This window comes from Hippoglossus hippoglossus, chromosome 21 (genome assembly GCF_009819705.1).
Source record: "Hippoglossus hippoglossus isolate fHipHip1 chromosome 21, fHipHip1.pri, whole genome shotgun sequence".
Taxonomy (NCBI): domain Eukaryota; kingdom Metazoa; phylum Chordata; class Actinopteri; order Pleuronectiformes; family Pleuronectidae; genus Hippoglossus; species Hippoglossus hippoglossus.
The window spans coordinates 8,275,152-8,301,542 of NC_047171.1; the positions used below are offsets into that span (position 1 = coordinate 8,275,152).

Sequence of the window (26,391 nt, forward strand, 5' to 3'; positions counted from 1 at the left end):
ATGTCCTCACTTCCAAAGTGTTGCCACTCCTCGAAGGGAAAGTTCACCCAAAACAAAAAATGCACTCATTATCCGCAAAACACTTTTGTAGTTTCAGGGGTAAACAGCGTTTCAGCCAAATCCAATTCAATCTAAGTCAATTGTGACCACTTCTCCCAACGGAAAAAAACAACAGCAAAACAAAATAACAGGCCTCCAAACTGCTCCTGTGGTGTCATTCAAGAATCGGTCACCATTTACTTCAATCGTATTGGATTTGCGTGCAACACTGTTTACCCCTCAAACTCTCAAAGTGCTTTTCGGACTCAAACACTTCACCCCACCCCTCCATCAGCATAGTGGTGAGAAGATAATGAGTGAATTTTCATTTTTCATAGACCCTTTAAGGTCTATGCTCAAACTGCTCCTCACAATGATATAACTACAAGTAAAAAAAGATGCTCATTGAGCCTCAAGGCATTACATCTGGGAAAAAATGTCTCTTCCTCTCTTAATAGAGACTGCGAACTAAAAAAGTGTCTGTTTAATTAAAATAGACCTCATAAAGACAACCATATTTTATACCACATCTGAAGAGCAGCTCTGAGTGAGACCTCTGCTGGTTAAACACACACCTGTGGAACCCACCCACACACACACACATACACATACAACAGGCTACATTAACCTTGCTGTAATAACACCCTTCATGGAAGTAGGCTAAACAAACCTGTAATAAAGATATATACAGTTATCTCCTCGCTGTAATTTTGGCCTTAAAGGCACTAAAAGTTAAGTAGTAGGGATACTTTTAAATATAATGCAATTTAACTTCATACAGTGCAGTAAACAGAAACATTTATTAAGTCCAATATTTGGTCTGACAACCATTTGCCTTTAAAACAGCTCTAGCTTGCGTATGAACACTTGTGCACAGCTTGAAAGCTTCTCGTCAGGTTTTTTTGACACAGGCATCTTGGACAACTGCTTCCTCTGTGGATTTAGTCCATCTCGGGGTCTTCTGTCGCTTCCTGTAATCTCTGACTGCCTCCTTGAAGTTGTGATCGACGCTCTGTGGAGGCCGCACCAGCTGTTGCAGGACCATGTGCCTCTTGTCTCTGAAGAAGGTTTTTTTTTCCTGCTCGTTTTCCTGCTGCAGAATGAATTCAGGACTGATCAGACCCCTTCCTGACGGCAGTGTCTGAGGATGGATGAGACTCTAAACATCCACGATGCAAGTTTCAAGTTTCATTTGTCATATGTAAGTTAGTACAGGGTCAACAGTACAATGAAAAGTTTTGAACAAGACGGACAGGTCAGCTCAGTAATGCAATAAGAGCAATGTCATAGAGAATATAAAGCAAGAATAATAGAGGAGACAATTTAAACAAATAAATAAAAAAGAGTTTAATATTAAAAAAATCTAATACGATGCTATATACATTCATTACAGGATGCAAGATAGATAGATAGATAGATAGATAGATGGATAGACAGACAGACAGACAGACAGACAGACAGACAGACAGACAGACAGATAGATAGATAGATAGATAGATAGATAGATAGATAGATAGATAGATAGATAGATAGATAGATAGATACATTATTGTTCCTGAGGGAAATTTAGGGTAAGTAGGAAAGTGTAAAATACAAGTTATAAGTGTATACTGTATAAGTATATGTATAAATAAGTCATTGCATTGTATTCAGTGGTGAGTAAACAGTGCAAACAAGCAGGTATCAGAAATGCAGGGGATATATACTATGTACTTGTTTGAAAATATTTTATATGTCATATCATTTTGAGTGAAAAGGCGTTAAAATTGTGTTTTAGTGCTACAATAATAAGAAATTCCGGCTTTAAGTGAATAATAATAATAATACAAAATTCCTCCTGCACTGGAATATTCCCCAGAGTGAGACCTCCTCCTTGACACCAGCGCCTCTCCTGCCGGAGCTCCGTGGCAGCAGCGGGCAACAGGTGAGGCAGCGCGCAGCAGTTTGTCCCTGCGCGGATTCCGTCACACAGCTTCACAACAAACACAACTGTCACACTCAACTTCTGCTCGTTCTGCGCAGCCCTGATTTGAACCACACCAAACATGTCGTAGCTCCGTGCTTTCTGCAGTGACGCGCAGTTATCCCGGGCTCGTTCGGCGCCGCCGCATCTCACGCGTCTCCTTCCCAGAGTTCACCACGGGCACGTCGGTAAGTTTTAGTTAGCGTCTTTAGTTAGCGTTAGCATGGAGCTAGTTCGATGCTCGGTGTGTTAGCTTATTAGCTCTACCCTCAAAATGCAGCGACGACACAGGACTTCTGTGCTTTTATTTTTTAGCAGGAGGTAAACAAGTGCCGCATGGGGAAATGTAACAACACTGACAGCTGGATGTTGAAGTTATTTCGTTTCTCTCCGTGGCCCGAGCACGTCTGTTGTTTCTGATCTGTCCGATCCGTTCTGAAAGGCTTTATTTACTGTGCTCAAACACATCAATAGTCGCAGCGTTGACACAATCTGTCAACGCACAGTGGTTGAGTGAACGAGGGAAAAACAAGCAACCCTGGAGTGATTCTGTTGGCAGCTCTGTGTCCATGTGACGTGCTTTCCCACAGACACGGGAACAGATCAGTGTTATTACTGTGTAGATGGTCAAGCCTTTTACATACATGTGCGCACGTCGCGATTGCAAAACTCTTTGAGTTGTTGGGACAGCAGCGGTGTTACATATAATTAGTTTTCAGTTAAGATAAAAAGAAACCACTCCCCTGTAGGCACATTAGAAACTAATGGTTTAGTGTTTGGCAATATGGCTGAAATTGATATTGTAATTGTGACAGTTCATACTTGATCGTGGAAACAGAAGGTGGACGATTTAATCGTTTTCCACATACATAAGTTTTCTCAAGTTAACCACGAAAGTTTTCTGTGGATGAACAGTTTCCGACAGCTTTAGTGGACATCCAATATGATTCAGTCTTGGTTATTCAAATTCAGTTTGCACACTGTGTCCATTGTGGAAGACATTGGATCAACATGTTTTTGTCAAACCTATTACAGTTTCTATAAACGCCCAACGTAACATGTAACATTACATATCTCTAACTCTAGGGTTAGTATTTGACAAAATATCCCATGTGATCCATGTTATATCCCCCATGATGTTCCTTTAAGGACAAATAGGTCTGGGTTCTTGTGGGGGAAGTCATGGTTTCTGAACACAGTGATGAAGATGGCACACACAGGAAGCTAAAAAGGGAACATTGAGTTATGTTTTGGTTAACTAAAATGAAGTGGAAGCAGATTTTGCCTGGATGGCTGAGTATCAATTTGATGATGACGATGCTTTGCAAAACAGTCTGAGCTATAGTTAACATATATATTTTAAATAATTTAAATCAGGATCAGATTTATTCCCAGAAGGTGGGGAAATTAGGGCCAAAGATTATGCAGCAAGTAGTGTAAGGAAAAAGACAAAGGTAAAATACAATACAACGCTAACATGGTGAAGAACATTACTCTGATCCTGACCCAGAGGAGAACCAACTTACATAAACAATTCCTGTCTTTATTGTAAATGTCAGTCTTTATGTCAAGTTAAGAAATGAAGTGAATACTTCCTCTTATGTTTTGTCAACTAGGCAAGCATCTGAGGCCAGGACCACAGAGGCGTCAATAGCAGGACAGAGGATTCACTTGTTTCCTCCAAACGGATGTGTTGTTCTCAGTGAAAAGACGACGCAGAGCTATGATAGAAATGCTAGTAAAGATGTCATCAATGTCCAGTGGAATGGAGCATCTGAAGTGATGGAGAACAGAGAGGAGAGGTAAATATAACACACACAGTCTTGTTCCTCTCCTGTTTATTTTGCATCCTGAACCTTTTTCTACTGTAAGCATTTTGAATAAAAATCCAAGATGCCCACAATATTGTGTTTCCCCTAGGTAGAATCTAGATTGGATATAAGATTAGGTTAACCAGTACATTCATCTTACTGGTAAGCTTAAGTAACTTCTCTGGTATATTAGTGTTTGGTTCAGTAAGAGCATTGTTGCTGTTCAGTCATGTGTAGTTCTCCTCCCACAACACATAACTTCTTGTCAGGGCCTGCAGATGTGAACATGCACCTACTGGTTTAATAACACATTAAATGGAATTCAATCCAACTTTCTAAGAACTCGTATTTGTCTTATTCAAGTACAACTAATGAATTAGAAGAAGCTCTTTCATTTTCTGAGACCTTGGTGGTGGTTACCATGCTCAGAATTTAGTGCTGGACAGTAGGGCTCCACTATTAATCGTGTTCAAATCGGGATCTCAGTTTACATGCATTCTCAATTCTAACTGACATCGATTCTGCAGCGTTTTAATTAGGGACAAAATCATAAGCTTATCTTGGCTTTCTCCTTCAACTAGCGCTGTTTCAGTAATACCCCATGTGATACAGAGTAGCAGAAAACCGGCTGTGATTCACAGACAGTGGCAAAAAGTTTGTGTAAAGGACAAATAAATAAACAACAATGGATTTAACTTAGAGGAAATCCTGCTGTTAACGGGAGAGAATCATGATCTCAATTCTAAGGATGAATTGTGAAACTCTGCTGGAAAGAGGTTTTGCACAGAATGATCTAATATGAGACTGATACATTTGTTGTGTTTTATTACAGGCCTGCATATGAGCAGGTCCCCACACCTCCAGAGCGAGGACTTCTCCACATCTGGCAGTCAGCGGGGCCCATTGAGGAGCTCTCTCTAGGGAGAGTGCTGCTTTCCAGGCCTGTTCTGCAGGTCACCCTGGGAGAACACCATGGACTCCTGCTGACACAGGGTGAGTGAGTATTTGTGGTGAAGTGCAGCTGGGAAATTAAGAGCTATCACGTGAGGGCTCACATCATCATATTATGGATACAAATTCTCATATCTAGATATGGTTTTTCATGGTTCTCATTTCTAAATGCATGAACACATGAGCACATTGAGATTTTGAATAATGTCTAGTAGGGTCATCTAAAGTGGTGAATGTGACTTGCATGCTTAAACAGGTGACAAATTATTTTGGAAATGTCGTAACACGGTGACAATTAGATAAGTAATCTTGTTGTTATCCTCCAGGCAGTCAGGTGTATTCTTTCGGGGAGCTGCTATGGAGGGATCTGAGCATCCCGTTGTCTGCTCCGGTGCTGGAGGAGTCGCTGCTGGGGAAGTCGGTTGTGCGTGTGGCAGCCGGCGGCTTCCACTGTGGAGCGCTGAGTGAGCAGGGCAATGTGTACATGTGGGGGGAGAACACTGCAGGACAGTGTGGCCTGACTGAGAAGGGCACTGTCACAAACATCACAGGTTGGTTAACACATTCCCAACTAAAACCCGACCGATACCAATATTGGGGAGAAAAAGATTTCCAATATTATGTATTGACCTATATATATAGTAATACATTTGTCAATGAAGTTTTCACTCTCAAACCTTTATGACAAGGAATAGTAATTAGTGTTGAATGTGTTTCAGGGCAACATAGATAGATTATACAAAGATCAAAAATAGGTTTCTATAGTTTTGGTGTAAATTCCCTTCAAATTGCATTGAGACGCTGAATGTGTATGTGTGTGATGATCATGCCTTGTGGTAGTTTCAGAGCCATGCCTGGTCAGTGTCGTGGACAGTGAGGTCGTTCCTCCAGCGGTGGTTCGGGTCATGGATCTGGCCTGTGGACGGGAGCACAGCCTGGCTCTGTCGTCCCAGAATGAGTTGTGGGCCTGGGGCAGTGGCTGCCAACTCGGCCTGGTCACAAACAACTTCCCTGTGTGGAGACCACAGAAGGTAAGTTTGTGTAAGGTTAGTGAATTTCAGGAGCCTAGTCAGATGTCAAAAAGTCAGAATATAAAGCATTTACTCAACCCTATAATGCAAATTGAATAAATACTGTTTTATTTATTTTATTTTATTTTTATTGGCGAGTATTTACCATTTGTTTAACTGAGCATACATGCTGTCAACTCTTCTAAAACTCAATGTACTGTTTGATGGGGACTTGATGTTTTTGTTGAGCTGTGTGCATGTGAGCATTTCAAAAAACCTTTTAACCTAATTATCCAAATCTATATTATTATCTGTGTTCCAGGTGGAGCACTTGGCTGGCAGACATGTAATTCAGGTACTTTGTCTCCGTGATATCTTCACTGATACGTTTAAAATACAATAACTATGTTCCACTTCCACAAACATCAGCTCTGTTATATTCCTGCAGGTGGCTTGTGGTGCCTACCACAGCCTGGCCCTGGTTCGCAGTTTACTTCCTCAGAACAACAATACCCTGAGGCCCCCTGAGAAGAAGGAGCGGGGCCAGTCACCTCACAGCTCAGTGACAGAGAGGGAGGAATCGTTAACAGCTGATGATGCTCACTACTGTCCGCTGGGGGTGGAGCTGTCTGAAGTTTTGATAGGGGAGGTAAAAATACTCCAAGAGGAGGAAATCAAACAAAATCATGTGATCAATAAATACATTCAAAATGGATACGATACAAATATTGTAGAAAATAGTGCAGAAATTCTCACTACAAGTTAAATCTAGCCTCAACAACAAGGAAGGAAAACAATCACATCATCTAGAGGCTACAAAATATTTTTTTGTTCTTGTGATCTGGTATCATGGGATCTTTGATGGGATTTTTCAGCTGCTATAACCTTACATCATACTGTTTCTGTCTGCTCATGTCTATATGCTTTTAAAAGGTTCAGTTGTTAAAGCACCGGTTGTTGCCCCTGTCTGCTTTGCATTCACAGACCACTCCCAGGAGAAGAGGTCCCAGACGACGGCTCCATCCTGTGGGGAGGTCAGCTGGCAGCAGCCCTGGCTCTGGCTCATTCCCATATTCTGGAGATGGAAAATCCAGCACTGCACAGTACAGTGTTATATAACTTATGAGTTTCTCTCTTTTATCCCTCTATTTTTTATTTTTTACGTCTTTGCCCTCTGCTTTTAATATTTTTCTCTTTCTGTTGTTTCTCTCTTTTTGGTCTCCCTGCATTACAAAACTTCAGGAAGTTACCGGAGTTAGACGGACACGCCGATCATCTAACTCAGACTGACGGCCGCCCCGTGTCCCACCCTTTGCCTTGCTGGGGGGCCAATAAGAACTCAGCTTTTCCTGATGAGATGGAGCTCCAGAACATCCTGCAGAAACTCTCTGGTCACTCGTTAGAGACGCAGCCCATCAACGGGCCGGGAGACACTGACTCACTGAGCAGTCACACGTCAGGTTTGTTATGTATCTGTTTGTTTGAGTCATTGTTCATTACTTTGTTCTGACATGAGATCATTTATTCTTTCATTTATGTCTTTATCCTTTTCTATTCTTATTCAGAAATCTATTGCGTTGTTGATTCTTCCTCTGTCACTCTTTGCTTGCTTATTTGTCTCTTTTTGCTCCATCTTGGGCACTTTCTAATTCCTTATGTATTCATTCTTTTGCTGTAATTGTTTGTTTTGTACCTTGACATGTGTGACTTTGTTCCTCTGCCCCTTCACCTTTCTCTCCAGATGACAGCTGTGTTTCCTCAACTCCTTCCACGGATCTTCTCATTTCCAGGTACAAAGACGAATCGCCAATAAAAAGTCAAACCACCAAGTATGATTTCACTGACAGTAAAACGCATTGTTTGGTCAATAATGTTGAAATACACTATCAATCTTTATAGTGATTATTTGTTACTAAAACAACAGGATCCTCATCTACCTTCTTCTGATTCCGTGTCACTTATCTGTCAAAATACTCTGCACGCAATGAAAACTGTTCAAATGAATGAGACAATGCTGGAATGTTAAGCCATTCAGATACACACCCTGAATATTTGTGCTCTGATTCTGACCTGATCCCGCTCTCACCTCCAGTGTATTATCAGCCTGATCTTCTCCCCGACAGTAACAGTGGAGTGTCTGGGCCGTACTCCTCCTCCCCTGTGTGTTTGGAAGAAGTTCGGCTCTGTCTAGAGGCGGAGAAGAAGGGGCTGCAGGGGCAGAAGAGCTCCAGTCTTACAAATATACATCAGAAGGGGAAAACGGCAGGAAACAGGAGATGCTCACTGCCTGGAACACCCACCCATGGTAGGAATGGTAGGGTGTGAACAACTTGACTATAGGTTTTGGAAATATGCTTATTCACTGTCAAGAGTCAGAAAGGAAGGTTGATACCCTAATCTCTAAGTATGAAACAGGAAAGTTAGCTCAGAATATAGACTGGAAGAAGCTGTTCACCAAGAAATATGTTACTCCATGTAAAACATGCTAGTTGGTAAGCAAATTAAAATACTTAAACCTACTTAAAAGATGCTGGTATGAGTATTTGTTTGAGACAAGCTAAGCTAACTCCTAGCACTAGGTTCACATTCCGTGCACAGATCGGCGAGAGGATCTTATCATCAGCAAGAAAGCAAACCTGTATCCTCATTGAAGTTGATGCTGCAGCAACGGAGTCACACCTGCCACAACAACAAAAAACACAACTTGAATGAACAGCAAAAGCCAATGATCAGAAACTGTGAATTTTATCATCATATTGGATTTTATCATAGGATCATGTGTTTTTTCTTTAAGGGTCCCCACGGCGACGGCGGCCATGTCCCTGCAAGCCATCCTCTGCTAGTCGGACCCAGGCTGCAGCATCAGAGGATGCAGGAGACGGGTTGCCGTCTCTGGAGACAGAAGTGTGGAGCTGGGGCCGCGGGTCTGAGGGGCAACTGGGTCATGGAGATCAGCTTGCTAGGTCTGGACATACAAACACACTTATAATATATCCTGGCTTTTAAAAATGTTCTCAGCCAGAGAAAACAAAACAAAACATAGAAGATATAAACTGTTTGTATCAGTTTCTACTGGTTCAGTGTGAGAAGCACATTAAGTACTTAGGATAAATCACTTAATAAAAGACAGCAGATACAGTTTGATTATAAATCAATTCTCATTTTGCAGTGAGAATAACAATGTAATAGTCTGCATGTAATACATATGTTTTTCTGATTTGAAAACCCATTCTTAGGACATAGAATAGTAGTTGTAAATGACTAATTTGTATCTTACTACATAAAACCTTTGTATTACTCAGATGTTAAACACTATATTACCTTTGTTTTATGATATAATACTGAAATTAATGACGTAAAATATACTTTGACTTGCAAAGATACAACAAAGAAATAATCCATAAGACTTAACACTGTATGTTTGTCTCTTTCTCTGCGTGTGTCCAGACTCCAGCCTCTGTGTATCAAGTCTTTGACAGGCGAGGAAGTGATTAAAGTTTCTGCAGGATCCCACCATTCACTGGCTCTCAGTGCTCAGTGCACGGTAACAGACACACACTTCTGTATGTTATGACTCTCATTGACCTACCACAATTTTCTAATTTTCATAACGTTAGCATAAAATTGGTCCAAGCAAACATTGAAGCACACGAGCACACTCAGACACACTATAATGTGCGTTGCAGGTGTATTCATGGGGCAGCAACATGTGTGGACAGCTGGGCCATGTCAACAGCCCTGTCACGGTTCCTCAGCAGGCGAAGGTACAGCAGTCTGTCAGCCAGTCCTGTTCTTTCACTCATTCATACTTTCTGCCATATAATCAATCACATGCTTATGTCTGTATTCTGTCATTTAATAAATGTCCTGATAGCCCACTGTTTTGTCTCTGGCGGGACTCTGTAGCTGTCTGACGGTCTCCGGATTTGGGACGTGTCAGCCGGTCAGAGCCACTCCCTTCTGCTGGCTGACGGAGATTGTGTCCAGCCGATCCTGTTGTACTGCGGCCAGCATCAAGAGTCTTTATCAGCGCGGAGGGAGACGTCACACCAGAGTCAACGGTCATGCCAGAGGTCACCCAGCAGGGCGGAGATTTATTCAGTCAGACCCACCCTGCTCCCCTTGTGCATGGAGGTTTGTACGTTAAAAACACACTGAATTTTTTTTGTGTTTGCTTTCAATGGTATAATTACAAAGCATTAAGCAATGCCATGAACCACTCAGCTAATACTTTACACCCATTGGCATATATACAATGCTACTATATGCTGCACTTCTTCTATCACACACTACCGGTACAGCTGTCAGGGGCAATCAGGGTTCAGTATCTTTCCCTAGGACACTTTGGTATGTAGACTAGAGGAGCCAGGGATCAACCCACGACCTTCGGGTTAGAACAAGAAACAAGCCTGGAACAGTTTTTATTAATGACAAAAACAAAGACATGTGTCTTGCTAATGTTACTGCAATCTTAGAATGGGCAGAGATAGATGATCATCCCACATTCCTAACACTAATTCTATACACACAGAAGCCTCTCCTACCTTCTTCTATCTGTAGGCTCCAGGTGATATTAAGAAAAACACGATCATGCCGTCCGTTTATTAACGACATTAGTTTCTTCTCCGTCTCTGTGTAGATGGGTTACATTAGCAGTGTGTCCTGTGGTGGGCAGAGCTGTGCGGTGTTGGCAGACCAGAATGTCATGGGCTTCATCTCAGCGATCCACGAGCTGGCCTCCAGAGAGAGACACTTCTACTGCTGGTTGAGCAACACCAGGAAGCTGCTCCTCACCCCGCTACGCAACAGAGGTGAGACAGACTTCTGTGTCTCCACCTCTGACCCCTTCTGGTGGTGGTTTTGATAAGGGGAGTTGATGGGAGCCTGGAGCCAATCCCAGCTGACAGTGGGTGCAAGGACTTAGATCACCAGTCAATCACAGAGCTGACAAAAAAACACAAACATTCCTGCTGACATTCACACCTACAGACAATTTAGTTTCCAGTTAATCTAACCATCCATGAGGAGAACATGCAAACACACAGAAAAGCCCTGGTGGTTCCGGGGTTTGAACTCAGCACCTTCTTGCTGTGAGGCAGCCATCAAAATATAACAAATGATATGTGAAATAATGAATGCATTTGTGTCTCCTCCACAGAGGGTGCGTGCCCCACGTTAGGTGAGCCGTGCACTCATCTCTTCTTCTCTCTCTGTGAGAGTTTTGTTCGCCTGAGCATCCTGATTGGCCGACACGCCACGTCGCTCAGCTACTTCCTGCATGATGTGCAGGGCGCTGATGTCAAGTCCCTTCCCCTGCTGACACATACTGATGACTTCCTAGTCATTTATAAAGAGTAAGGTTCACCCTTTTTTGTATTATTCTGCTTATATTTGCTTTTCAAAATTTACATTTTTTTCTTTCATCTGTAACGGTTATTCTATGTTTATGTTCCCATTTGTTTACTCCTTATTTCTGTGTTAAATCTAATGTCAGTCAAATCGATTGCATGGTGTTTTCACTTGTTCTCAGTCTCTGCTTATCATGTTTTTCCCACTTTCCCTCTTATTGTTATATTGTTCCTCTCATTTACTTTGTGCTCATCCCACTTTATTTAGCATAGAATAACTGCCATTTGTTGTAACCTAAATGTATCATCTCTCAGACAACACACAGCGTTACGATGGCAAATACCAATGCTTTAAGTCCCCCTGTAATAACAGACACCACATACAATATCTGCACTGACTGCACTCCAGGCTTGGGCATTCAAGTCAGTTCTTCTTGCCTACACAGTTGGCAAACATTTCACAGCACAAACCAGGAAGGTGACTTGCAGAGCAAATAAAGTTAAACATCACGAAGTTTCTGTTGACACTAGATAGTGCAAGAAGTGAAGGACTGTAAAAAGGTTGTTAAAAAAAAAAGTTTATATCTTTGATGTGAGCCCCAGAGTAGAAGTTGGTTTCACCAAGGTCATCCATTTGGCATTCTTCCACTTTATCTAGTGTTTGACTTCAAATGAAAATCCCTGATAAAATGTCTCTATCTCTTCAGGTATTGTTTTGCACTTGGAAACTTCCACGTGATGGGGGGATTCCAGTCACTCCATAAACTCTCACTGTAAGCTCCTTATTCTTCAGACAAACAGACTCCGCAATCTCAGTAATTAGACCTGCGAGAGCCACTGCAGAGAGTCACAGCAACAGTTTATTTTTGTCTAAAAACCACCTTAATGTTTCCATGAATAGATGTTGATGATCAAGCTTTCATAAAGTAAATGGATTAGCTTCCATTAACTAAAAAAAGACATATATTTATTATTCAATAGATAAATATACTGCAGATAACTAAGTCTTGAGAGAATCCTATTTCTCTGTCCAGTGAGGTTTTAGGTTCTCAGCAGAGCCTGCTCGCCCGGCTGTGTGTTCCAGATCAGTCCGTCAGTGGTGATACTGATCTGGTTTCGTTGCTGTACTGGCCTCTGCAGCAGCTCCACCAATACAGCCGAGTTCTGCTCAAACTGGGATCCTGTTACGATGTGGTGAGGATGAACCTCTCTCCTCTTGCTTCATGCCTCTTTCTGTTTGCTTTTTCTCACAGTTACTCTTTTGAGCTTCCTTTTCCCATCTCTTTCACTTTCTTCTTTTTATTCCTCTCTGTATTTCCCATGATTGAGTAACTGTGGATATATTGTCAGTTATTACACCACAACTCTGTGTGTTCTGACTTTTTCTCCCCCCCTAGTTAACTGAGGAGTATCAATGCCTCCATCAGGGCTGCAGACACTATGAGTCCCTGTCTTTGTCCCTGCTGAGGAGGAAGAAAGAAGCTGAAACCACATTTCTCTTCTGGAAGAGCCACTCTGGAAAAAATACAGTGAGCACGAAACCCAGGTTTTGTTATTATAACCTTCTTTACTCTACTGGTTTGATGAGAAACCCATCAGAGATTTTTACATTTCTGAAAAGACCTGCAAAAGACGTTTTTCACAGGGATAAGGATGTTTCTGTTCACAAGATAAAGGAAATGTTTGATTAAAAAAACAGAGGCGTCTTTCATAGAAACCGTGTACAGGGCTATTTCTGGGAAATGTAATTGAAAGTTCACCGAACTGGTAGAATCATAGCTCGACAGCTAATCAATCAAAAAGGTTTGCAATTTAACCCTGATATTGTGAATTATGAAATTAAGGGATTTATTGTTGCCACCAACTGTTTTTCCAAAGTAGAAAACATTTAGCAGTTTCGCTTCATTGAGTTTGCCGGACTTTCTTACGGAGCTGTGGATGCATGTTTGTTTTTCAGGAGGTTCTGCGTCTCCCGCAGCGTCGCGTCGTGTGTGAAAGCAGCAACAGATCCCTCACTCTGCAGAAGGCCGGGCGGTTCTCTAACCACTGGTTCATACTGTTCAACGATGCCTTGGTGCACACACAGGTACACATGCAAACACTCATGCAAACACACATGCAAACACAGATAGTTTGCCCAACAAAAGTTACTGTGTAAATATGATTAGCCAGCATTGCAATACAGTCAAGTATAATGAACCCATCTGTCCAACTTTTTAAATGATTTAAACTTGTAAACAGTAACAAAAAACTGCTTAAACATCAGAGAAAATCCACAGGCTCTTTGTCAGCCTTGCTCAGACCAGACAAAGCTTTATGTCTGGCCTCCTTGTGCTTCTTATCATCTACATCTTTTAAATGTGTACATTGTGTCTTTCGTTCACTCAGAATGCCATTCCCTCTCAAAACTTTGTAAGTATTTCTGACACCAGTTTATTCAACTTCACCTCCCACCAACCAGTAGCCACCCTGAGCTTTGTGCTGCAGCAGCATACTGTAGCTGGGCTGGCCTCTGTTCACTTCTCACACTCTTGCGAGGGTCACGTGGTTTTAGCGAGCGAATATATGAATATTAACACAGAACGTTGTGTAATGTTAAAGGGGCTCTTTGCCCAAACACCATTAAATTTTTACTACTTCCAGATGGTTTCAGTTTGATCCGCAGAAATCTGCAGATACTTGTTAAACACTCAGAAAATGTGACACAAAGCTAAAAACTAATGGAGTTTAGTGCAACAGCCCTCCTACCTTCATGAAGGGTACAAGGTGTCTAATATGTAATCTGATCATTTAAAAAAAATTAATATTCATATTTGACTTAATTGAATATTGTGGATGTTGTGATCTTTAGCATTACAAATGACCTGTGTTAAAATGTATTTGTGTTATGCATGATATTTTGTTCTGATGGCTGATTCTGTCTAAACTGTAGCTGCTGCAAAACAAACTGCACTGTGTGTGTGTGTATTTGACTTTAGCTGCGTTTGTAACATTAGCGTTAGTCAGTTTGTGGTGAAAGGAATGCAACTTACTGCTGCACTCCAGCTTTCGAAAGCATGTAATCCAGGACATAACCACATCTGCAGCTTTGAACAGGATGAGGCCGGATTGTGTACAGTTTGCTACTGAACCCTTGTGTGTTTGGTGTGGGGTGGTGTGTTGATAAACTGCAGGTAGTGGTGAAACCTTCCCTGCTTCTCTCTCCTGTTTGTGGTTTGGGTTTATGTGTTGTGTTGTAGATTTCTGATGCATTTTAGATATTTAAAAGCATTTTTCCTACTTAGTTTATTAGGTAAACTTTATTAAGCTATGTTTTTGTGCATTACCAATAAATAATTTTACCCATTATGGTTGCTCATCATCACACATTGGGACTTTTTAGGTTTCCTACCTTCCTGTAGTTCTTTTCAGGTTAAATCAACTTGAACAGACTTCAAACTAACTTTAGCTAATCGGAAAATTGAATGTGTACTGTGAGAAATAATAGCAATCATTTTTATATGGTCAGGTTTTGTCTCGACCACAAAAGTGTTGTGGAAACATTAATAATAAACCACGAAGGTCATGTTCCATTGAGGGAATTACTGACAAATATGAGTTTCTTTTTAACAGATTCAGGAAGTGGTACACAGTGACAGCTCATTCATCTCATTTAAGATCCCTCACATGCATATACTGTAGAGTAAAACTGAGAATGCAAGGTTTTGTGGTACTTCCTTTATCAAACTACAGTGAGCCGCAGATGCACACTCATGAAATTTCTGAAGATACTCGTTTTGCAATCGCAGAGAGTTTCATATCCGGAGTGTGGGAATTTTTCAGGTCCACATACAGAAAGATTAACCCGTACTCTCCTTCTGTCTGTCTGTCTGTCTGTCTGTCTGTCTGTCTGTCTGTCTGTCTGTCCCTCCCTGCAGTTCTCCACACATCACGTCTACCCTCTGACCTGTCTGTGGGTGAAACCAGTTACTGAAGACACCAGGGGACTGTGAGTTTGTTGTTCCTCAAAATCCAAATTATGAATGTTAAACCTCACATAACTGATGCACATAGATATATAATGTAATGTTATAGCACCAGATTTGTTTGCTGATGCCGCAACAACGTCTAGGTCTGAATAGATTTTCTTTTAAATCCTGGATTTTGAGTTTACTGAAGCTCACTCTGGTCAAGAAAGCAGCAAATATCTCCTCAGAGGTGTGAAGATATAAACCTGCCGGAAACAAATTATCAAAACATATTCTGTCATTTTGCTGTCTATGTTAATGAATTGGACTTCACTCTCAGATCTTTCTCATAAAAAAACTGTTGAGTGTATATGTTGAAGTTAATCTTTGTCCTTGTCTTGTGTGTCTTCAGCTATGCCATAAAAATAACATGTCCAGAAGAGAGTTTCACCCTGGTTGCCTCAACACCACAGGAAAAGGTACATTTATGGTTTGTTAATATCATACAAACACATTCTCCTGGCATACATTCATGCCAAGAGTTTATGCATGTAGAAAGAACTGCAGATTAAGAAAAAAAAACATCTATCTATCTATATATATATATATATATATATATAACATTTTTTCCCCTCTGCAGAACAAGTGGCTACGATCTCTAAACCAGGCGGTAGATCAGGTGCTGGGTGGTGGAGGTCAGGGCTCATCGCCTGGGGTGACGGCAATATCTCGTACAGCCACCTACACGTTCACTGGAGAAGGAAGTTTTAAAGACGCCCATTACACCGGGGGCTGGCTGGCAGGACGAGTTCATGGCAGGTTAGGGAGGACGTTTGTTCACTGTCTCCCACAGGGTGGGAATTTTGTTGTGGTGGGAGGCATGTTACGTGACTAATGAGGCAGTTTAGCGGAGGAGAATGCAACCAAGGTTATAGCTATAGTTAACAGATGTCCCCTACATGCCTCACATGCAGGCTATTGGTGGATGCTGCAAACAGTGAAGCTACTAATGACAACTCAGTTAGTGCAACAAACAGAACACAGACAGGTGTATGGCCAAGAATGAGTTTGTCTAAAATGACGTGTTATGCTGAAACTGAGTGATTTATCTACCTGGGCAGGACACCCAAGTAGCCTTGGGAAATTGTTTGTCTGTCTGTGTGTGCGTGCATGGGCCCATTTAATCTCCGTCACTAGAGCTTAAATGTTATGTAATGCTTATGGGTGTATTCATGAAATGTCTTTTCAAGTGGGTGTCCTTTGTTTTTTTTGTTCCCAGCTCATATCTACATTGCACGACACAATGATAACATCAATTTGAATTCATTAAAACATGCAGAACCAGTCGTGTAAGATAGTGTGAGGATGGACACAGCATCTTTAGTTCAGCCCTCAAACTAGTTGAGATTTGTGGTGCAAGGAGATTGGGAATTAATGAGCTATCAGTGTATCTGCACGGGATGAGTTCAGAGTACAGTGCATTTGGTTAATTCAGACTTTGTTAGAATAAAGAGTCAAGTTGACTCTTCCTGGTAGAAACTAATTAAATTACCACAGGATGTAATACTGGCTGTGTAAATAGTGTATGCAAATGGTAAGACACAATTTTTTCTTACAGAGGAACCATGAAGTGGCCGGATGGACAAACTTACACTGGGAACTTTAAGAACGGACTGGAGGACGGGTCAGTACATTAACATGGTGTAGTAGAAAGGAGCTGCTTGAAATGCTATTAATTTTCAACATGAATCATATCTCGAGCCTTAAGGAGATATGTGAATGGAACATAAAATATTTATGAACTTGTAGAAATAAATAATGTCAACATGATACAGAAATAATGTTGGGTAGCCAACTTGAATAACAATTTAAACATTTAGTTAGCAGATTCACTAAAAACTGATTTTTGCTATTTACAAATACAATTGTCTGATTAAGCGGTAAAGTTTAAACTATTGCTGCAACATTCCTGTATACTTTTTATTTCTCTTGTAGCTATGGGGAGAGTGTAATGCCTAACAAAGTGCTGAATAAGCCAGACGGCTACCAAGGACAATGGAGAGATGGCAAGATCCAAGGTTTCGGCAAGTACAAGTCAGTGCACTGTTTTCTGTTGACTTTTTACTAAGTGTAGCATATGACAACTGAGCTGCAGTGTAGATAATTTATTAACATAAAGCTGGGTTTAGACTGCAGGAGAGAAGAAAAAAAACTATTTTGAAATCGGCATCTGGAACATAAGGAGCATCTTCACAAATATTCTTCTCTATAATCGTAAAATCTACAAGATTGCCTGTATGAGGAGACAATTACTTTTTCACTTTATTGTGGATCACTTTCTAGATACTTCTCATCCTGTTTAATGTTTGTAATCATCAGTAATTTGGGACCGAACAAGTCACCAGAATTGGGGCTGGGGTGCTACATCACCTCTTTATGTTATTTTCTTTTCAATCAGTGACCTGTGTGAGAAATGACAGAATCCTGGCCGTCATGGTGTATTTTTCTAAATATGACCACTCTCTGCGGGGCTGCATTCATGCCTCTGTGTGTTCTGCCCAGGTATGCCAGTGGCCAGGTGTACGAGGGCTGTTTCTATGAAGGGCAGCGGCAGGGTTACGGCATGCTGAGCTCGGGTAAACAGGCCAGGACCTCCTCCAGCGTTTTCATTGGACAGTGGGTCCAGGACAGGAAGACAGGATATGGAGTCTACGATGACATCACCAGGTCTGATTAATTCCTTTGCTGCAAACCAGAAGAAAGCTTTTCAGCATTTAAAAGTTGGAAATTCATATTTACCAGTTGTGGTGCACATCCCCTCCATGACGCACACATGATGTTTCCTCTAAGGTTTTCTACAAGGAGCCTTAAAAACCCTGGAGAGTGAACTTTATTCTTGTTTTCCTGTATAATAATAATAATAATAATAATAATAATAATTATAATAAGTACCCCCCCCCCCCCCCTATTTTTATGGTTCCATTAAATCGTCCTCCAGTGACATTGTTGTTCAATCTTCAGAATATCAGCTCTTAAAGACAAAAATGGCTTCACAATTTCAGAACATTCTGTCTTGAAAAATGTATTTGTGGGCGGATGAATAATTACTTGAGTTCATTTTTATTATCAATTATAGATGTACTTGTCAGCCCAAAATATTTCAGTGGGAAGTGAAAATAATTTCTGCAAACAGGCAGTTTTCCATATAGTCATTTGTCATTCTGACTGTACTGAAAAGTGTGCAGTGAATTAATTTAAATTTCATTTGCAAAGACACACTGCTGTCATTAGTGACCAATCTCATGTGTTTTTCCCAGAGGTGAGAAGTATATGGGTATGTGGCTGGACGACCAGAGAAATGGCCAGGCTGTAGTCGTCACCCAGTACGGTATGTACTATGAAGGGACCTTCAAAGAGAACAAGATGATTGTAAGTTCAAGAGGCTCTTTACACATGTCCGTGTGTGTTTGTGTCCTGTTCTTGTTGCTAATTGAAATATGGAGTTTTTCCTTTGTTCTGACTGTAATAGATAGATATGGTCCAGCATGGTACATAGGGTTGCAAAGGGGCGGAAAATTTCCGGAAACTTTCCATGGGAAGTTAAGCTTGGGAATTTTGGAAATTTTTACACTTTTTTTGCAAATGTTAGCTTATAACAGGTAACTTAAATGTAGTTGAAAACAAGACTAGGCGAGCCTAGCTCAGCTGGAACCTGGATGCAGCTAGTTGGGAACATTGTCTGCCAGAAATGTAAACCTATGACTTTCTGTTGTTTTTTAACGTCTTTGTCATTACCTAGCATATTGATTACTTGTTACACTGAAGCCATGTTCATTTTAATACCAAGTTTATTTGTATACAGTCGGCTAACTTTTTACAGCAGTGAGAGTAGGATGTATGTATGTCCACACAAAAGTACACCATCACCTTGATTACTCGCGGCTGTTGGGGTCCATCAAAAAAGCGCAAGTTGGGCTACTCATCAAAAATAAAAGTAATTACCGCAAATTAAAGGCTGAGCAATAAAAACGTCATTCAAAACTCTATTTTAAAGATGTATGGAATGCAGCACACGCTGTGTTTCTTTGAAAAGGATGTAGCTAGCTATTGTAAACCAAATTGACAGAATTAATGGATTGTTTTATTTTTCTCTCCACCCGACATGATCAAATGCGTCAAATTAAAGTCCGAAGTCCTCTTGTCCGAGAAAGCACGCAGTATCCATTTTGGGGCATTTTAGTTAACAAATGTGAATTTATAAATGAATATTAGTTCAAAAAATGTAACAAATGTAATATATGGACACAATCCTAATGATTGCATATTTGTGATATGACTGCATAAAGTTTGACTTTTTATTTTTTATCAGGGTCCAGGGCTGTTGGTGTCAGATGACGACACAGCTTTCCATGGGGAATTTGCTGATGACTGGACTGTCAATGGGAAGGTAGAAAGAATATCTGGCTTCTTCATCTGTGTGTTCCGGCTTTATGTCCCTCATTCTCTCTCAAAAGTTGTGTGTTTTAAATCTAATTACCTTTACAACTTGTTTTAAGGCTACATGAAGATGTTTTTTCATCTCTCAGTACTTAAATCCTTACCTATGTAGAACATGACAGATGTTAGTGAAGTTATTACGGAGGTCTTCACACAACGTCTCCTCCCTTGTTCTTCCTCAGGGTGTTTTGTCCCTGGCTAACGGTGACTGTCTGGAGGGACTGTTCAGTGGAGAGTGGAGCACAGGGCTGAAAGTGGTTGGAACTTACACCAAACCAGCGGCTGATGAACCTGACAATAAAGAGAGAAACAGCCTGTTGTGAGTATTAAATTGAATCGTCTGAAAAACAGCAATTAACCTGTATCCTGAACTGATTTCAGTCTCTCTGTTGAGCAGCCACGTCTGACCTCTGCAGACTGTTGTGTGCTTTTCTGTGTATGTGAGGATTAAAGTGAGGCTGTTGGATGTTATCAAAAATATAACAGGATATTATACTTTCAGTATGAATTTGTATCATGCCGAGGAAGAGGTTATTTTTTTAATTTTACAATGTGTGAAACTCTGTGTTCATGTGCAGCAGGTTGGGTCAGTATCTGGTGCCGTCAGCTCAGAGGTGGGGCTGTGTGTTTACTGAGTGCTGGAGTCGACTGGGCTGTGCTGCAGCTGGGAGAGGAGAGAGGACTATAGCCTGGGAGAACATCGCAGTCACAATAACAACTGCACAACGACACAGGTAAATATATCAACACACGCTGAAGCAAATATAAGTGCATACTCACATAAATGAATATGTATCTCGGTGCGTGTTTTTGTGTCTGTAGTCCAAACCTCAGTAGGTCTCAGAGTAAAGCATTGGAGAGTTTGGAGTTTATTCCCCAGCAAGGAGAAGCTGTCACCACTGCAAACTTTGACAACATACGAAGATATCTCATCAAGGTACGAGTGAACTTTCTGCATCCCTGTCTTTGTAATGATCGGTACATTGAACAATTGTACAATAGAAACGTATCAACCCTCAGACCATTTACAATGTTGTTTAACATTAGCTACAACAAAGTAATAATGTCCCTTGATATATAAATATATATGTTTTTTTCCTAAAATCTAAGGCAGGCTATCAAAATGTCTCTAGTCTTTGGGTTATCCTTTACTTTTCCATCTCCTCAAACTGACCTGTAACTGTAAAACTTTGTATGGACAAGACATCAGTGGGATGCCACATTGCTGAAGAATGAGACATTATGAGTATGTTGTTAACTGTTGTAACAGCTGGTGTACAGTGAGGATTATGGCTTTGGTTGATAAACAGCTGCAGGTCATGATGATTTACAGTCACTGGAAACAGTTAATTGCAGGATTTTAAGAAGTTAGACGTCAGAACGACATGCTGATAAAAACTGCTATCTGATACTTTATGTGTTTTTTGTCACTGATAAATCACTTGACATTGAATAATTGATATTGACATAGAAAATATAATTATCATTGTCTGTGTGTGGTTGTATTTCAGGCATGTGAGACTCCCATCCACCCTCTGGGCTGGCTGGTGGAGACGTTGATAACAGTCTACAGGATGACTTATGTTGGAGTGGGATCCAACCGCAGGCTGCTGAGACAGGCTGTCCAGGAGGTCCAGGCTTACCTCACCCATTTCTTCAGCCTTGTCAGGTACAGTTAGCCCCTGAGGTCTCTCCTTTGTTTGCCTCTTAGGCCAACTCATTTGGCTCAGGTATGAAAAGAGGGCTGTCGTCTTCTCACCAGCTCGTGCTGTGATATGTTTGTAGTGGGAGGCAAAGACGAGAAAGAGTCACTGCACTGACTCAAGGTTCTGACTCAAGGTTCAGACGAAAACAGAGCACACACACGGTTCGAATTAAAATGATTTATTAAACAATTTACATGAACCACTCAGGGTCATGTGAAAAATCTGTGCAATCACGATGTTGCTGAAAACCTAATAAAGCAAACCAAACAGAGAGTGAGAAAAGGCCAATTTTACAGGATTTACCAGGTCAGATGAATCTCCTCTTACTGATGACCTCATCTCTTCTTGGATTCTTCCTGGAAAAGGGAGAATAAACAAGACCAAACTTTCTCTCCCTTCTGACAATTTACTCATCCCCCTGTCCTTCCTCCTCCGTGTCCTGGAAACTGGTCAACCAGTAGCAATACAATTTTTTTCCACAAAATGGAACATATTACACATGTAGAATAAGAATCACAAATGTCTTGGATTATTTATTCCCTTGTACTCCAGAAGGTATTTCTATTCTTTTCTTTTTCTATTCCAAGTTTGGCTCATTCAGATAGAAAATATGGCCACACTCACTACCCTGTCCGTGCTCTCACTCCGAATGACCAGTCTTCAGCCGGTGAGACATACACTGCTGGAATAAAGATGGTAGCTAGAAGTTAGCCTGCGAGTCAAGGAAACGTCGTCTTCTAGCAGTTGTCAGGCGGTGCGCGTTCATATGGACGTAGCTTTGACGAGAGGTCCGATGGGAGGGGGTCGGATGAACTGGTTGCATTTTTTTGTATAGCCTGGTCTTGCTAGCTTTTCCAGGATTACCAACCCTAGCTATTAGTCAACCTGATATCAACCTGGGCCTGAGAAGGAAATGAGATCTACTGTCCTTTTGTTCTTTCACAAAGTAACTGCGCTAAGGTTTTTTTTTTCAGCATACTAACAGCTGTTTTATTGCTCCCTTACATCTGTTCTGTTCAGTTGTTTATTCCTCATTATTCTCTGACGCCCTGGTGCTGCATGTATCTATAAGTGTTGCGGCAGTCAACCGATACCAGCTGTTTTTCTTTTTGTTGCTTATTTTTACACATTTGACAGCTGACATGCTGTGCATCATGGGAAGCTGCCGTCTCTTCAAAATGACAGCAGAGGGAGTGCGGACGTCCTGTCTGGTGTACACAATTCCTCCATTCCCAGTGCTCTTCCTCACATCTCTGCTCTCTCACATCACCTGCTGGGAGGAACTAAGATGTGAGGAAGTGACATGAGTTAGGGAAGCGAGGACCCATCCATTATCTATACCGCTTATCCTTTGAGGGTCACAGGGGGGAGCTGGAGCCAGTCCCAGCTGACATTGGGCGAGAGGCGAGGTTCAGGACAGGTCACTATTCCATCACAGGGCTGACATGCGTGAGACAAACCACCATTCACTGTGGGAGGAAGCCAGAGTACCTGGAGGAAAACATACCTCTTCTTGCTGTTATGTTAGTGAAATTAGAAAACTGCCTAAGTGAACCAAGCCAAGCAGCAGGGAGGTAGAATGACTTGTAAATTGTTATTGCTGCTCCTTTCATCTCTGTAAGACATTTTCTTTTGTGTAAATACATATAACATTGATACACCCCTCCATTTACAGTATGTTAGAAACTGTCTTTTCTCATGAATCTATTGCACTTCTGTCCGTCCTGGGACAAGGACCCCCCCCCCACATGGGACTCTCTCTGAGGTGTCTATGTTTTTTTCCCCTGACCTTTTTGGTCCTTTTTCCTCACTCTTGATGTGGGTTAAGGGCAGAATTAGTCAGATCTGCCCTATAGGGTTAGGGTTTGACTGTATTGATATTATCAGTATTGTGAGGATTGATATTTCAGTCCACAGCTGATCATTTTCAAGCACAACAAAAAACAATACGGCAACGACAGAAACAACACCAGTAGAGTATGTTGTCATGATAAATAACCCTGAGGCAAAAAAGACCAAGGGTGAAATCCAAAATACATTACACTGTCTTAAACAGTTTATCTTAGATACTGTAGTTCAGCATAAGAAATACACTTTACAAAAATATGTTTTTCGTCTGCAGGTTTCTTTTTCCCGGGTTACCTGATGATGGCTGCATCATCCCAGACCCCCCTGCCTCTCCATCCAAAAGCAGACACAACTCTAACACAGAAGGGTGAGTGTAAACACACACGCATACAGTCTATGACCCAGCCACATTTCCTAGTCAGCTCATCCATCTCTGTTATACAGGCTGTATGTTAAACCTTCATCTGTCTTTCCCTCCACCTTTGTTCTCCAGCGTTGTGGTGGTGAGCTGCTCGTCTCTGCTCCTCCCGTTGCTGCTCCCTCGACTCTACCCTCCTCTCTTTACCCTGTATTCCCTGCAGGAGGAGCCGGAAGAGGCCCAGTACTGGGAACGCATCATCCGACTCAACAAGCAGCCCGACCAGTCCCTGCTCAGCTTCCTGGGAGTGCAGGAGTATGTACATGCAAAACACACACACATACAGACATTTATATGTAGTGTGTCCTTTCATTGAAGCATAGCACTTTACTGAGTTTGCAAAATATATTTGTCTTATTTGCTGGAGTGGTCATATATATTTTTTCCTCTTGTAGGAAGTTCTGGCCAGTGTGGATGTCAATTCTAGGAGAAAAAAAGCAGGTCAGATTCCAACTGTCTGTTTTCCTCTAATAGATTAACTCTGAGCCCAACCTAAAGTTAGAATGTGTGTTTTTTCACAGTTGCATCTGTTGTAATGTCCTCTTAAACACTTTTTCTCTGCTTCTGTCTCAGATTGTGTCCAGCAGTAAAGATGCCTGCTTTGTTTCCGCTGTAGAGACACTCCAACAAATCAGGTAGCTCCCATGTTAACTAACATGACATACAGGTGACATCAAAAGACCAAATTAATACAGTATATATATCCTGTTTATCTTAATATTGTGTGATTATAAGATCTCAGTGTGTGTTTCAGATCACAGTTCACATCAAACTTAATACAACAGAGGTTATTTGTGGTTTTAGGATAAAGTTGCTAGGTTACATTTAAATTCATTCTTGAGATTAGAAGAAGGGAAATTCATGAAGGGACAGAGACTGTTGAGACACTATTCTACCAAAGGTCCCATTTTATAACTCATCATCAGTACATGAGAAAATCCAAGTGTCCCCTGAACTAATGTGACCTGATGTGGCAGATTATTCCTACACTAATCATACAGCATTGACAACATTTAAAGTTCATGTGTTAGTATGTAATCAATGAATTAAATATTTGCCTTCCTGCACATGCAGCACCACTTTCACTCCTTCAGATAAACTCTTGGTCATCCAGAAAACGTTTGAGGAGTTGACCCAGGAAGTGAAACCTATGCTGGAGGGTAATTTCCTGTGGTGCATGGATGACTTGCTCCCCCTCTTCCTCTACGTGGTCCTCAGAGCGAGGTGTGTAATGTCCCACTCACACACCTTGTTAGTAGATGTAGACGTTGCTGTGTAACTGGCTGGTGGTTTTAGTATCAGGCTACATCCATACTAATATGTTTTAATTTGAAAGCAGTCCATGCTGCATTTTAACGGTAATAATCCCAGTCCATACTAAAACACCTGGAAGCATATATCACGTGACCATTCACATACACTGTGCATGTGCATCCAGGTGTAAACAGGAGGCATATTGTCTACTCTGCAGTTGGTTTCTTATTTACTGAAAATACTACGAACAAGAAACACGAAGTAAGATGAGGGATTTTTCTTCTTGGACCAACAATAAGGTGGAACTGTTCCTGTAATGTCTTCACTGCTGGTCCTTTTTTTCTTGGAATAGAAAGTGTTTCTGTTAAAAAGCTCAAAACTAGATTCATCCCAGGGAAGTTGTTTTGCACAAAATGTGTAAAATATAATGGTTAATTACAGTGACACATGGTGTGACTGGTTGTTAAAACATGTTGTCTGCTCTGTTCTCCAGGATCAGGAATTTAGGAGCTGAGGTCAGTCTGATAGAAGATCTGATGGATCCCAACGTTCAGCATGGAGAGATGGGTCTTATGTTCACAACACTTAAGGTGACAACACACACACACACACACACACACACACACACACACACACACACACACACACACACACACACACACACACACACACACACACACACACACACACACACACACACACACACACACACACACACACACACACACATTTGAATCTTCTCCATCACAAGTATTTTTGAAAATGGTTTATGTAGTTAAACCAGCCTCTTACACGTTGTCTGCAGGATTTTAAACATGTCCACTTGTCTCTGCTGCAGGCCTGCTACATCCAGATCCAACATGAGTCCACTTTGTAGGAGGACGCCCCACAGTCCAACCAGACCCAGAAACTGCAGTGGTGACTCAGTGCTGCATTCACAGGAGCTTCCAGAACAAACCAGTAAAACCAGCGGTGTTTCACTGGTGGCCACTAGGAGGCTGCAATGAGGCTGCACAGACGGAACAGAGGGAGGAGACAGTGTTACACCTTTACCTGATGTCAACACACAGGAAATGATGTCTGACACCTCAGTCACTGTTCATCCTTACGTTACATTGCGACACTCCAGTGTTCTTTCTCTGCTATTGAAGACAGTGTGCATAGGAAAGTAAAGCATCGCCCTCTTGTGGACATGTTAGAAACCTGCATCATTGTCTCGATAACGTGGCTGTAAGTGGCTACTGTGGATCTCCAGCAACACTTTTTTGTAATACACCAGCTGAGCTTATAAATTTTTTTTGTAATTTACAATATTTTCCAAAAGTGTAATTTATTAGACTAGACTGGAATTTGCCTGTGAGGTGTTGTATGTCAAATTTGTCCTGTAAATGTGTCACATTTCCAGGAAAAGGGAACTAACTAATTTAGTCTGAAACATGACCACATTTTAAAGGGAAAATCACAGGTTAATAACGAATAATAATTTAATTATGCTTCTAATGGCTCAGCATTAATGATAGCAAATTAACAGTGCATTTACCACAGTAAATACACTGTTGGGCTGGTCCAAATTTAATTAAGTTTACCTATAGGTACCTA

General features: G+C 41.3%; 1 protein-coding gene across 5 annotated transcripts; it reads left to right on the top strand.

Annotated features, from left to right (window-relative positions):
• The first annotated feature begins 1,983 nt into the window (after positions 1-1,983).
• LOC117754666 (alsin-like) lies at positions 1,984-26,337 on the top strand. Of its 5 annotated transcripts, none has more exons than XM_034573733.1 (41): positions 1,984-2,190; positions 3,619-3,804; positions 4,646-4,806; positions 5,091-5,315; positions 5,605-5,795; positions 6,097-6,129; positions 6,223-6,423; positions 6,759-6,877; positions 7,017-7,234; positions 7,516-7,564; positions 7,898-8,088; positions 8,569-8,737; positions 9,222-9,318; positions 9,461-9,538; positions 9,681-9,908; positions 10,414-10,585; positions 10,933-11,128; positions 11,830-11,895; positions 12,157-12,316; positions 12,520-12,651; positions 13,080-13,208; positions 13,511-13,534; positions 15,040-15,110; positions 15,482-15,548; positions 15,710-15,888; positions 16,688-16,753; positions 17,065-17,163; positions 17,632-17,796; positions 18,387-18,498; positions 19,439-19,516; positions 19,749-19,885; positions 20,148-20,300; positions 20,389-20,503; positions 21,078-21,235; positions 23,395-23,487; positions 23,614-23,793; positions 23,934-23,979; positions 24,112-24,173; positions 24,613-24,762; positions 25,286-25,382; positions 25,631-26,337. In XM_034573733.1, exons 2-41 carry the CDS (start codon positions 3,785-3,787, stop codon positions 25,667-25,669), a joined length of 4,926 nt encoding a protein of 1,641 aa, XP_034429624.1. In that variant the 5' UTR covers positions 1,984-2,190; positions 3,619-3,784; the 3' UTR covers positions 25,670-26,337. The 5 variants fall into 5 exon arrangements, with proteins under 5 accessions (XP_034429624.1, XP_034429623.1, XP_034429625.1 ...); XM_034573732.1 differs by having other exon boundaries at positions 1,985-2,190; positions 20,145-20,300; XM_034573734.1 differs by having other exon boundaries at positions 1,985-2,190; positions 7,898-8,079; positions 20,145-20,300.
• Positions 26,338-26,391: the final 54 nt, after the last annotated feature.

Excerpts from the sequence above, each read along its gene's own strand:
- LOC117754666 (XM_034573732.1), top strand. The coding sequence starts at position 3,785 with ATGGAGAACAGAGAGGAGAG. Across the intron at positions 12,652-13,079 it reads GCCACTCTGGAAAAAATACA|GAGGTTCTGCGTCTCCCGCA; the intron begins GTGAGCACGAAA and ends TTTGTTTTTCAG. Across the intron at positions 20,301-20,388 it reads ACAACTGCACAACGACACAG|TCCAAACCTCAGTAGGTCTC; the intron begins GTAAATATATCA and ends TTGTGTCTGTAG.